Below are 12,740 nucleotides of genomic sequence, written 5' to 3'. Positions count from 1 at the left end.
TTTTAAGAACTGTCATAACGATTTGCTAATATGGAATTACTATGAAATACTGAGGAGTGACGTCACGGTCAATTCATTTACTTTATATCTTTCTCTTTAACTTATTAAATAGAAATTATGTTTGAACATAACTACTGTCCATATTTTTCTTCTAATTATGTGTCGCTTTATTTAGTGCACTGCATAAAATATTTTATTTTAAGTATAGGAAACTAGCCTATTGCATCAATGTGATCGGAGACATTTGCTTTATTTATTTACATTTAATTTGAGTTCGTATGCCTATCGGCGAAGCATAGAACTCACATAATTTTGTACCAACATTGTTACCGATGTTTACAAATAAATCATTCGAATTAGAATTAGAATCTGGCCTATGTTATGTAATGTAGTATTGTGGTAGATTGTAAATGACGTGTGTGTGTGTAGGTGTGATCCGGTCGCTGTGGCGTGTCGGACGCGCTGATCGCGGGCGAGCGCATGCTGCGGGAGGCGCAGGACGCGTGGGCCGCGCCCGCGCCCGCGCCTGCGAGCAAGCCGGCCAAGGCTGTCGACGCCGCGGGGGCAGGTACGGTACCGATAGATACTCCGACTAACACGCCCATCCTCCGCACGCCGACAACGATTCGCAACTACTTTATACACACTATAGCCGATCACTACGAAAAGCGCGACATTTAAATTATCTATAGGACAATAAATATTCACGCTCTAATTTTTCAAAGCCAATTTTTTCTAATGACAGACTATATCACTAGTTTGTTTCTCATTTTTTACTCTAATACTGACTAGAGGCCAGCCGCATTAGCCGCACTGAATAAACTGATCGGCATTGAGCAAATTACACAACGCTACCCTTGCAGCCTTCTCCAGGCCCCGTAGATTATTCCGGCTGTCTGTTTCTGATGACCCATACTCGTGGCTTAAGACACAATATTTTTTGTTAAGGTATAACAACTAAATTTATTTTTTTGAAATGTTTAAAATACTATACATAGTGTATATATAGTGCATTTTGAAACTGCAACATTTTTTTACAGTGGAAGAAAAATCCGATCTAGAAGAGTCCACAGGAGACAGTGAAAACTCAGGTGAATACCGTTCATACTTTACATTGTTGCCCGCCGCCTACAACTCAACTTTGACACCAATGACCAAACCCCAACAATCTCTGACTTAAAACAATAACTGAATGCGCTTTTTATTTGCAAAAACTATTTATAACTCCCACATCGGCTGTTAACAGTCAGTGTGGGGACACCATTATATTACCCGTAGATAGCCATATCCATCCAGCATACATATATAACTGCGTCGAAATATGGAGAGCGCGACTAAATACATAAAGGTAATGACGATCTAAATCTCTGTCAATAAGTCTAGTGAAACTGTCCGCGAATCATTCCAAAATCTTGTGATAACTTAATTGTAGTCGTTGGGCAACAATATCAAATGATGAGATATTGTGAGATACTTGCTGCAACATTAAAAAGGAACCACGTATGTGTTCGCAGAAGGACGCGACCGGGACGAGAGGGACCACCCTGGTAAGACTACAGCTATTTCTTCTTGTTTAATAACGATAGAGTGGACTGTAGGAAAATTCGAGAAAATTGGGGGGCGACAGGGAGTCAAGATTTAGGGAGTCAGTTGGGCAAGAAAGTTGGGGTATACTACGAAAATGGTGTTACTAAATGGATGAACTAAGTGTGAAATAGTGTAACGCGAAGATTACCTCTCGACGCGCCGAAGATGGGACTGAACCGCTGGTCACAGTTGAAGACCTCGGGCTGGATTCTGGCTGTCCTTTGTCGCTCGCTAGAAAGTAGGCTAAGAACCGTTACCTCTAGTCGTTCAACTTAGCCCTCGATTCTGCCGCTCGACGGTCTCCTGGCCTCTCCTGATACACTACACTGATTCTAGCTAATTTAAATGTTTGGCAGTAGCACTTTTACTGAACGGCGCGAAAGTTAGTAATGAAAGCGATAGCGAGAGATGTGCACTGGTAGTCGTTCGGTGACTGACAGCGATTCAAAAAAGTTAGTGTTGCCACGATAAATGCGAAATAATCCTATAAAATGAAAGATGCAAGGTCAAAGCTGAACACTTCTAGTAATCCTTAATATACCTACTAGATTGTTCGAAAAAAGAAGAGACGGAAAGTGGATTGGATCCTATACTATACATTTCACGACAATTCTCTTTTCACCTCTAACCCTGGACTCTAAACCTGGATTCAATCCTTAACCTATAATAAGTCTTAATTTAGTACTAGTTATGTATGTTCTGCGTTCCTTACCAACACCAATAAATGTGTAAATCTAAGGGCCCATCTGCAGGGTGCGTGAGCTAGATCTCACCTGCGAGGTTCTTTTCATTGCAGTATTGGTTTAGTGTGCCTAATTATATGTAGGTAACCACAACTGTGCGCAATCTAACTAATATCACAAACGCGCGCCCTAAATGAGCCCTTATTATTGGTAAAACATACTCATACTAAGGGCCACTTTGCATCAACCACATTTGGCAGACACATCATCGTCACGCAGCAGACGTCTATGGAACTTCCCATACTACTACTACTACTAGTATGGCACTGTGATCAAAGAGGATCTTGGCCTCCAAAACGAGAGCACGCCACTTATCCCGATCCTGCGCAGCTTCCTGCCAATTATCGGCTTGTAGCTGACACAACTCCGCCATCACGCTGTCTCCCCGGCGGTATCTGGGCCGACCCGCCGGGCGGCCACCAGTCGGTCTTCCCAGATACGCCCTCTTGGCAGCCCGATCCTCTCCCATTCTTAGTAGGTGGCCGAACCAGCGAAGTCTGTGGGATTTGGTTACGCCGATGATGTTCGCTTCGCGCACCAACTCCTCTACTTCGGCATTCCTGCTTATCCTCCACGTGCCGTCATCTCTCTTGACAGGTCCCAGGATTTCCCGGTATATCTTCCTTTCCGCTACCAGGTGGCAGATGGTTTGATGCAACCGGCCCTAAGAAATAATTAGTAATGGTGTTGGTATGTTTAAGGAGTGGTGGTTGATTGTTTGCGGGCAGGCGCGGAGGAGGACGAGGAGAGGGGGGACAAGAAGACGGTGCGCCAGATCCTGTCGCAGCTGCTCTCCAACAAGGAGGCCTCGCACCAGGTACCAGTACCACACTCTTAGTGCCTGTTTACATTATCCCATCCGATATCGGAAGGATTTACCACAAGGATTTCGTAGGAAAAAATCAAAGATGGCGGCGTAAATATATCGGATATCGGTCCGACATCCGATATCGGATCGGATAATGTAAAAATGCACTTAGGAACGGGACCCAGCGGGTGCATATTACTCCACTTTGATGAGGCTCATTGCGGAGGATCTTTTAGTACAATTTGCAGATGTTAACAGAGGCACACTTATTTAATGTCACCTACGGGTCCAACGCGATCAACTAACATTATTTTGCCTTTTTCGATGTTTCGAACAGGTTGCGTTGTTCCCTGAAGACTGAAATATGGTTAAATACGAGTATGCGTTTTGTTGAAGAACGTTATAAGAAGAGATCGTTGAAGTTCGTTAAAGCTGTCTTTTGTTGGCACAGAATGGCATCATAATCTCGCACGGGCTGGTGCCGGTGGTGGTGCAGGTGGGGGAGGTGGGGTCGGTGGTGGCGGCCGCGCTCGCCTCCGTCACCTACCACCGCTCGCTGCACAGGCACAGGCACAGGTACACGCCGCATCTCGGCTCCCCCCCCTCAACACAACGGGGTCGGTGGTGGCGGCCGCGCTCGCCTCCGTCACCTACCACCGCTCGCTGCACAGGCACAGGCACAGGTACACGCCGCATCTCGGCTCCCCCCCCTCAACACAACGGGGTCGGTGGTGGCGGCCGCGCTCGCCTCCGTCACCTACCACCGCTCGCTGCACAGGCACAGGCACAGGTACTCGCCGCATCTCGGCTCTCCCCCCTCAACACAACGGGGTCGGTGGTGGCGGCCGCGCTCGCCTCCGTCACCTACCACCGCTCGCTGCACAGGCACAGGCACAGGTACTCGCCGCATCTCGGCTCTCCCCCCTCAACACAACGGGGTCGGTGGTGGCGGCCGCGCTCGCCTCCGTCACCTACCACCGCTCGCTGCACAGGCACAGGCACAGGTACTCGCCGCATCTCGGCTCTCCCCCCTCAACACAACGGGGTCGGTGGTGGGGCCGCGCTCGCCTCCGTCACCTACCACCGCTCGCTGCACAGGCACAGGCACAGGTACTCGCCGCATCTCGGCTCCCCCCCCTCAACACAACGGGGTCGGTGGTGGCGGCCGCGCTCGCCTCCGTCACCTACCACCGCTCGCTGCACAGGCACAGGTACTAGCCGCATCTCGGCTCCCCCCCCCCTCAACACAACGGGGTCGGTGGTGGCGGCCGCGCTCGCCTCCGTCACCTACCACCGCTCGCTGCACAGGCACAGGCACAGGTACTAGCCGCATCTCGGCTCCCCCCCCTCAACACAACGGGGTCGGTGGTGGCGGCCGCACTCGCCTCCGTCACCTACCACCGCTCGCTGCACAGGCACAGGCACAGGTACTCGCCTCATCTCGGCTCCCCCCCCTCAACACAACGGGGTCGGTGGTGGCGGCCGCGCTCGCCTCCGTCACCTACCGCCGCTCGCTGCACAGGCACAGGCACAGGTACACGCCGCATCTCGGCTCCCCCCCCCTCAACACAACGGGGTCGGTGGTGGCGGCCGCGCTCGCCTCCGTCACCTACCACCGCTCGCTGCACAGGCACAGGCACAGGTACTAGCCGCATCTCGGCTCCCCCCTCAACACAACGGGGTCGGTGGTGGCGGCCGCGCTCGCCTCCGTCACCTACCACCGCTCGCTGCACAGGCACAGGCACAGGTACTCGCCTCATCTCGGCTCCCCCCCCTCAACACAACGGGGTCGGTGGTGGCGGCCGCGCTCGCCTCCGTCACCTACCGCCGCTCGCTGCACAGGCACAGGCACAGGTACACGCCGCATCTCGGCTCTCCCCCTCAAAGAGCAAGAAAAATAACATTCGATGGCATTCTTGTAGGTGATCGGGCCGCCAACGGTTACTTAGGTAAAACATTAAAAAGCTTCAGCTGTACATTTTATACAATTATACATGCACTAAAAGACCACAGGATATTTAGAATAAGGCTATTTATACATATGATTTACAAAAGATGTGCAAAATAAAACATTTGTCGCTCATTGACTTGATATAACTAAGAAAATATATGTAAAAAGTGTAAAAAAAAAGATGGTTTTATCGCCTATACAACTCCCATACTTACATTCTTTTCTGATCTCTCTTCAAGTATCTTTTGTAATCTTGTAATTTTTTTAAAATTTTATTTGGCCAAATCCGTGATACTGGTTTGTAAAATTGTGCAGTACTCAGTCGGAAGCCGACGAGGCCGAGGCCGGAGCAGGCAAGGACCGCGTGGACGGCGACAGCAGCAAGGCCAAGTCCAACGACCACATCGAGGTGTTGCTCAAGGTACTGACTCACTCCACCTTCCCCTATCTCGCCTCTTTACATCCATTATACGACTTGTAATACGAATTCGCCACAGATAAAAACAATTTTAGTTAAAAGGACTCATATTTGATTTTCCTTCATACTTAGCAGGCTTAGGACTGTCATTCTATTGTAATATATATTGCAAGAAATTAGAATGGCGTATTTAAAAATCAAATATGTACAATGATCTGATTGAACTATTTACAATATTCACATAGTTTTTACAATATTTATACATGGGTAGGTTTCTTTTTACCCTTTTTTTTTTTTGTTATTTTTTTATTTTTTTATAGATTGATTTTTTTTATTTACAATATTTACATAGGGTAGATTTCTTTTGACCCTTTTCTTCATCTTTTTTATACATAGGATTTTTTATTTACATATTATGGTGCAAGAATAACAACTGATGTACTTTATTGGGTTTCAAAAGAGTACGTCTTTTGTTGAGGACTTGTCCAGCACTTGAAAATACTCTTTCACACGAAACAGAAGTCGCTTGCATTGACAAGCGCCTTTTCATGTAGATATATACCCGTGGATATACCTCCCTCTTCCTATGCCACCATTCGAGCGGATCTTCGTGCCTGTTTATGTACTGCTCCTTCAAGTACGAATCAAATTCTCGAATGGCAGCAGCTACCTGGTTTTCGGGTTGCACGGTAGACTCGTGTTCTTGATCAAACTGTTCCCAGATTGAAGACGAGGAAGGCGGCACAGGCGCAGTTTGATGGCCATCTTCTGAAGTTGGCTGAGTTGGCTCAGGTTGCTGCTGAGATGTGGCGGCCGTGGCTGGTGTAGGTAGATGTGTTTTGCTCACTCGCCGTCTTAGATTTTCAGCAGCTCTATCGTAGGCGTTTTGAGTACGGAAGCCTTTTCTCTTAAAACGAGGGTCCAAAAGAGTACTGTCTGCGTACAGGGTGTTTTTTTCAAGCTCACCAAATCGAAGATTGATTTGTGTGGTCAGAGTTGTGACCATGGCTTGCACCTCCGCGTGCATTTGTGGGACGGAATAAGTAACCATATGTTTTGCCATGAATTGCGCGAACACAAGGACCTTTGAAAGTGTTACATTTTTTTCCGCGCTAATTTCGTTAGTGATCTCGTAAAACAGTTTTAGAATGGGTATCACTGTAGAAATGATATCCCATTCTCGGATCTGCAATTGCATGTAGCTCGTTTTTGTTTAGGACAGCTAACGTGCTCATGAGTGCCTCTTTTAATTTTAAAATGCGCACCAACATATCGTAGGCCGAATTCCACCGCGTTGGGCATTCCTGTTTAAGTTTAAGCACAGGTATTCCGAGTTGTTGCTGTGTGATGATTAATTTGTTTAAAGCCGTAGTACTTCTTTTGAAGTATTCAACGATTGATTTTGCCTTGGTCACTACGGCTTGGATGTGACACAGTCCTTGTTGAACGCATAAATTAATAGAGTGAGCGAAGCAACTAAGTGACCGCCAATTACCGAGTCTTACGGCTGCTTGAACATTGTTGGCATTGTCGCTCACGATAGCTGATAGTTATTTGCCAGTCACGTATAATATTTTTTAAAAATGCACACAAGTTTTCGCTCGTATGGCGATCGGTGTAGTTAATACAGCCCAATAAAACCGACGACATAGTAGTATTTTCATCAATAAAGTGAGCGGTGACCGCTATATACCCATCATTTATACTTGATGTCCAGCCATCAGTGCCAAGGCAAACGGAAAATGCTTGATTCAGTTTTTCTTGGATGGTTTCAAATATTTCCCTATAAATTTTGGGTATTAACGTGTTAGACAAAGTTTTCCTGGTAGGCAACTGGTAACCCGGGCAAGTAGACACCATCTCAATCAGAGTTCGGAACTCAGGTTCCTCCACGATACGTAGAGCGTGGTGTCCTTTTGCTACCATCTTTACCACTTCTTGCAACTTCGTCAACACGGCTTGCAGGTGGCGGTCGCCGAACGTAATTGTTAATTGTATTTATCGGCTGTGGTTGTTGACGTTGTTGTAATGGTACTTGGATCGTCGAGGTTCCAGGAGTAGAATTGGAAAGTGCAGCTGCAGCACTATCTGCTTGTGAGGGCCCCGCGACTCCCGAGATATCTGTAGGTACACTAAGTACAGGAGGTTGTAGCGTTTGCCTTTCTAATGTTAAATGCACCATAGGATGTTTAAGTCTTAAATGGCGATTTAAATTGCCTACTGATCCACTTTTGGTACTGATCCGCTGGTGGCAATAGTTACACTTGGCATGTTCTTCAGGTTGCTCCGCAAAATGCTGCCAAACATGACTACGCTTTCTAATTGGCGGCATTTTCAACGTATAATCCTAACAAAACTATTTACAGAAATACTTTATTACAAAAATGTACAACTTTATACACTGCACTGCACAGATCCACAGAACAGACTAACTTTTAAAAGCATTACTTTTAAACAAGTTAGATAACTAATTTAACTGTACTTATTCAAAGCGTGAGTAAATTGCCTAAGTACTTGAGCTAGTTCGGCATTTAACTAATATTTTTCAATATTTTAAACAGAATAATACGTTAAAGCCGCTCAAAAGTTTGCCGAAACCAAAACAAAAACATTGACATTTGGCAACAACGTTCGTTTTACGTGAAATTGATTTGATTCTTATACAGTTGAAGTAGAGTTAAGTTTCGTAAAAAACTTAATCAATTGTAAGTAACTAGTGTCTGTGTTAGGGCAGTAATACGTTGTTAGAACCTACGTAAGTTTAACTATGAAGTTCGTATGTGCACCATTATAAACTCTACTGGTTGAATAGAATCGTCTTCTAGACAATGTCACACAATGTAAACATGTCAATTTGGTTCAGTTCGTTTGCCTGTGCGGTCGGCACAAATATACATTGGAAAACTATCTAGTATTTTATTTACTGTGTCCACGGATATTTCCAACTTGGTAGCAGATCATGCAGTAAATTTGCTACGATAGTAATAATTTTCCGAAGTGTTCGCGTGAAACTTCATCAAATTATTTTCAAAATTTTCGCAACAAAAACAAAAGATGGCATCTGCCAGTCAGAATGGTTTCATCGAAAAACTGTCTGGAACACAGAATTATTCATCTTGGAAGTTTATGATGCGGATGGTGCTTATCCACGATGATCTTTGGGAATGTATAAGCACGCCTGAAAATAAAAATGAAGACGCGAAGAAGCAGGAGAAGGCGCTCGCGAAAATCGCCTTAAACGTACAGCCTTGTGTGTTTCCACAAATTAGAAATGCCAAGACGGCTCGCGAAGCGTGGAGCAACCTGCAAAAGGCATACGAGGACCGAGGCTTGTCACGACGGCTCGGACTGCTACGCACACTGTTCGCCATCAAACTGAGCGAATGTGGTAGCATGGAGGTTTACGTCAACAAGGTCATGGACATATCGCAACAGCTGAGCGACATCGGGAAGGCATTGGAAGATGACTTCGTGGCCGTGATTTTACTCAGTGGCTTGACAAGCGATTACGACCCGTTGATAATGGCTCTAGAAAATTCGAACACGTCACTGTCAAGCGAAAATGTCAAAGCCAAATTGCTTCTAGAAAATTCAAGACGCAATGAGAAAAGTGAAGATGCTACGGCTTTTGCAACTCGGAAAGCACACAACCCAATTAAATGCTTCAGATGCAAAAAGAGTGGACACACCAAGAAGGATTGTCCAGAAAACTCTGACGGCAAGAAGAGTGGCATGAAAAGCCAGACGATGCTTACTGCATTGGACGCAGGAGCCAACCGTGACGTTTGGTACGTCGACAGTGGTGCGGCACAGCATTTCTGCAACGATCGCAGCTTTTTATCAGATTTTACTACTGATAAACCAAAGAAGGTATACATCGCGAATGGTGAAGCCTTATTGACAGCTGGGAAAGGAACTGCTCAAGCTTTGTTAAAGGACAATAGTGTGAGATCTATAAGTAATGTATACTTAGTACCTAAATTGTCTGCAAATTTATTATCTGTTAGTGCTATGGATAGGAAAGGTTACGAGATTGTGTTTCGTTCTGGCGTGAAATATACAGGAAATATCTTTTCCCACCTATAGACGGACACGGTAGTGGTCCCATGACGTCACTGTGAACTAACCCAAGGATTTCCTTAGCCCTGGTCTCAGATTTCTTCGGAAATGGCAACTTAGTCTGTTTACCTAAAATACAGGAAACACACGACTCAAAATTATTGTTGTCATAAGAAATACCAGTGACCATACCTTTTCTCAGTAACTCCATACTGCGGGCGTTCAGATGAGATAGACGTCGATGCCAAACTTGTTTCGTTCTGGCGTGTGTAAAGTTTACGACAAAGGGCAGGTTTTAGCTACAGCTACCCTAAGAGATGGTATTTATCAACTCGATGCCATCGAAACTCTTTCGGCTTTGTGTAGCGAGCCATCTTCGCAGGCTATGCCTTTGTCTTTAGGTACAGGTGACAGCGTAGCGGTGCCGGCACGTTCTGTTGCTGAGAGCGTGAAGCAAGCGCCACAGTTCCCTGCTACTGGAAGCCAGTCAACGCAACAAGTTTGGCATCGACGTCTATCTCATCTGAACGCCCGCAGTATGGAGTTACTGAGAAAAGGTATGGTCACTGGTATTTCTTATGACAACAATAATTTTGAGTCGTGTGTTTCCTGTATTTTAGGTAAACAGACTAAGTTGCCATTTCCGAAGAAATCTGAGACCAGGGCTAAGGAAATCCTTGGGTTAGTTCACAGTGACGTCATGGGACCACTACCGTGTCCGTCTATAGGTGGGAAAAGATATTTCCTGTTGTTCATTGATGACTTGTCAAGAAAAACATTTGTTTATTTTCTTAGGCGGAAGGATGAGGTTTTTGAGATGTTTAAAGAATTCAAAGCTCTCGTGGAAAACCAAACCAATAAGAAAATAAAAGTTCTTCGTAGTGACAATGGTGGTGAATATGTCAATTCTAAATTTCAGAAGTTCCTGAAGGCGCATGGAATTCGACATCAGACCACGGTTCCAAGGTCATCAGCTCAGAACGGAGTCGCGGAGCGCGCGATTAGAAGCGTTACGGAGAAAGCCAGGTGCATGCTTCAGGAAGCAGGCTTGAAGAAGGAATTCTGGGCAGAAGCGGTCAACACCGCCGTCTACCTTAAGAATCGCTCTCCGACTAAGGCTGTGATGGGCAGTACACCAGAAGAAAAGTGGACAGGTAAAAAGGAGAATCTTAGCTACCTGCGCATTTTTGGCTGTCAAGCTTATGCCCTTCAGCACAAACGGGACAAACTGGATCCCAAAAGTAAGAAGTATATTTTTGCCGGATACTGTGACGACACAAAAGGTTACAGACTGATAGATCCGGAGAACCCGAAGACTGTCATAAAAGCTAGAAACGTGATTTTTCTAGAACATGCTTTTTGGAATGACACTTCATCAGATGAGTATGACAGTTCACGTTACACTCAGATTAGTTTGACGAACAATGTAACTGTCACTGATAATACTCAGGTGCAACCCGCTTTACCCGTTTTACCCCAAGAGCCCGCAGAAATATCTGATGAAAGCGCTCAAGATAACAGCGTCATTACAACAGATGATTCTGAGAGCAGCAGTGAGACCCCAGATGACCCTGCGGATGAGACGTATGTCCCAGGAGATTCAACACTGGAAGACTTTGAAAACTCTACGGACGGAACGAGTGAGTTTGAGTCTGCTAATATAGCAAACACTGTATGCAGTGACACAGGGGACCCTCAAACAGTTCGCGAGGCACTGAGTGGCCCGGATGCGAGTAAGTGGAAAGCCGCGATGGCAGAAGAGTATAAATCCTTCATCGATAACAAGTGTTGGACTCTGACTGACCGCGATGCGAAGCAACGGCCTGTCAAATGCAAGTGGATCTTTAAAAGAAAGCTTGGCCTCGATGGGGAAATACTGAGATACAAAGCGCGCCTTGTTGCAAAAGGTTATACCCAGAAATACGGTATTGATTACGAGGAAACGTTTTCTCCTGTAGTAAGATATTCCACTATACGTACGTTACTAGCTTTAGCAACGGAACATAACATGAATATAGAGCATCTTGATGTAAAAACGGCGTTTTTGAATGGAGATTTAAAAGAAACCGTTTTTATGGAGCAGCCAGAAGGCTATAAGATTAAGGGCCAAGAAGATAAAGTTTACAAGTTGAATAAGGCCATATACGGACTGAAGCAAGCTTCGAAGTCTTGGTATGAGAAAATAAATGGCGTTTTGACAAACAAAATGAAGTTCAAACGTTTATCTTCCGAACCTTGTGTTTATGTCAAGTCGAGCGGGAAATCCATTATTATAATTGCGCTCTATGTTGATGACATAATGTTGTTTTCTTCAGCTGATTGCCGAGATACGGCTGGAATCAAAGAAGAATTAAAGAAGGCCTTTGAAATCAAAGACTTAGGGCCAGCTCATCACATTCTTGGAATGAGGCTTTGCAGACAGAATGACGAGATTACTCTAGACCAGTCAAGCTATATTAAGAAGGTGCTAGAACGATTTCATATGTCGGATTGCAAACCTGCGCGAACACCTATGGAAACAGGTCTGAAGCTCGTGAAATCTACAAAGAGAGATTGTACGCACGACTACAGAGGCCTGATAGGATGTCTAATGTACATAGCGGTATGTACGCGACCAGATATTGCGCATGCTGTCAGCTCACTCAGCCAGTTCAACGACGCGTACGACGAGAACCACTGGAAAGCGGCGAAACGCGTTCTTCGCTATCTGAAAGGTACGCTTAATCATTGTTTAAGTTTTCAGAAATCTGGTTTAGACATCGTCGCATATGCTGATGCAGATTTTGCGTCAAATGAGGTCGATCGCCGATCTTATACCGGTTTTGTGTTCAAAATCGGAAATTCTACGATCTCATGGGAGAGTAAGAAACAAAAGACAGTCGCTCTTTCAAGCACGGAGAGTGAGTACATGTGTCTGTCAGATGCTTGTAAAGAGGCTCTCTTTCTACGCAAGTTTCTGTTCGAAATTTACGGGGTACAGTATAGGATTACTTTGTTTAATGACAATCAGTCTGCACTGAAATTGTGTGCTAATTCTATGTACCACGCCAGAACGAAGCACATCGATGTACGGCATCACTTCATCAGGGAAATCGTTGAGGAAGGTACTGTCGTTTTAAAATACCTATCAACTGATGAAATGGTGGCCGATGTTTTAACGAAACCGTTAGCAAA

At 45.4% G+C, this 12,740-nt stretch overlaps 1 protein-coding gene across 1 annotated transcript in view; it reads left to right on the top strand.

Annotated features, from left to right (window-relative positions):
* Positions 1–12,740, top strand: part of LOC125232063 (putative 1-phosphatidylinositol 3-phosphate 5-kinase) — a 65,708-nt gene that overhangs the window by 39,645 nt on the left and 13,323 nt on the right. Inside the window, 7 exon segments of the mRNA XM_048137679.1 lie at positions 430–448; positions 450–568; positions 1,041–1,091; positions 1,494–1,547; positions 3,059–3,147; positions 3,590–3,714; positions 5,405–5,510. Of these exon segments, the coding sequence (XP_047993636.1) occupies positions 430–448; positions 450–568; positions 1,041–1,091; positions 1,494–1,547; positions 3,059–3,147; positions 3,590–3,714; positions 5,405–5,510 (563 nt within the window).

This window comes from Leguminivora glycinivorella, chromosome 12 (assembly GCF_023078275.1).
Source record: "Leguminivora glycinivorella isolate SPB_JAAS2020 chromosome 12, LegGlyc_1.1, whole genome shotgun sequence".
Classification (NCBI taxonomy): Eukaryota; Metazoa; Arthropoda; class Insecta; order Lepidoptera; family Tortricidae; genus Leguminivora; species Leguminivora glycinivorella.
The sequence above is the reverse complement of the archived record's forward strand: the minus strand, read 5'-3'. Positions and strand labels throughout refer to the sequence as shown.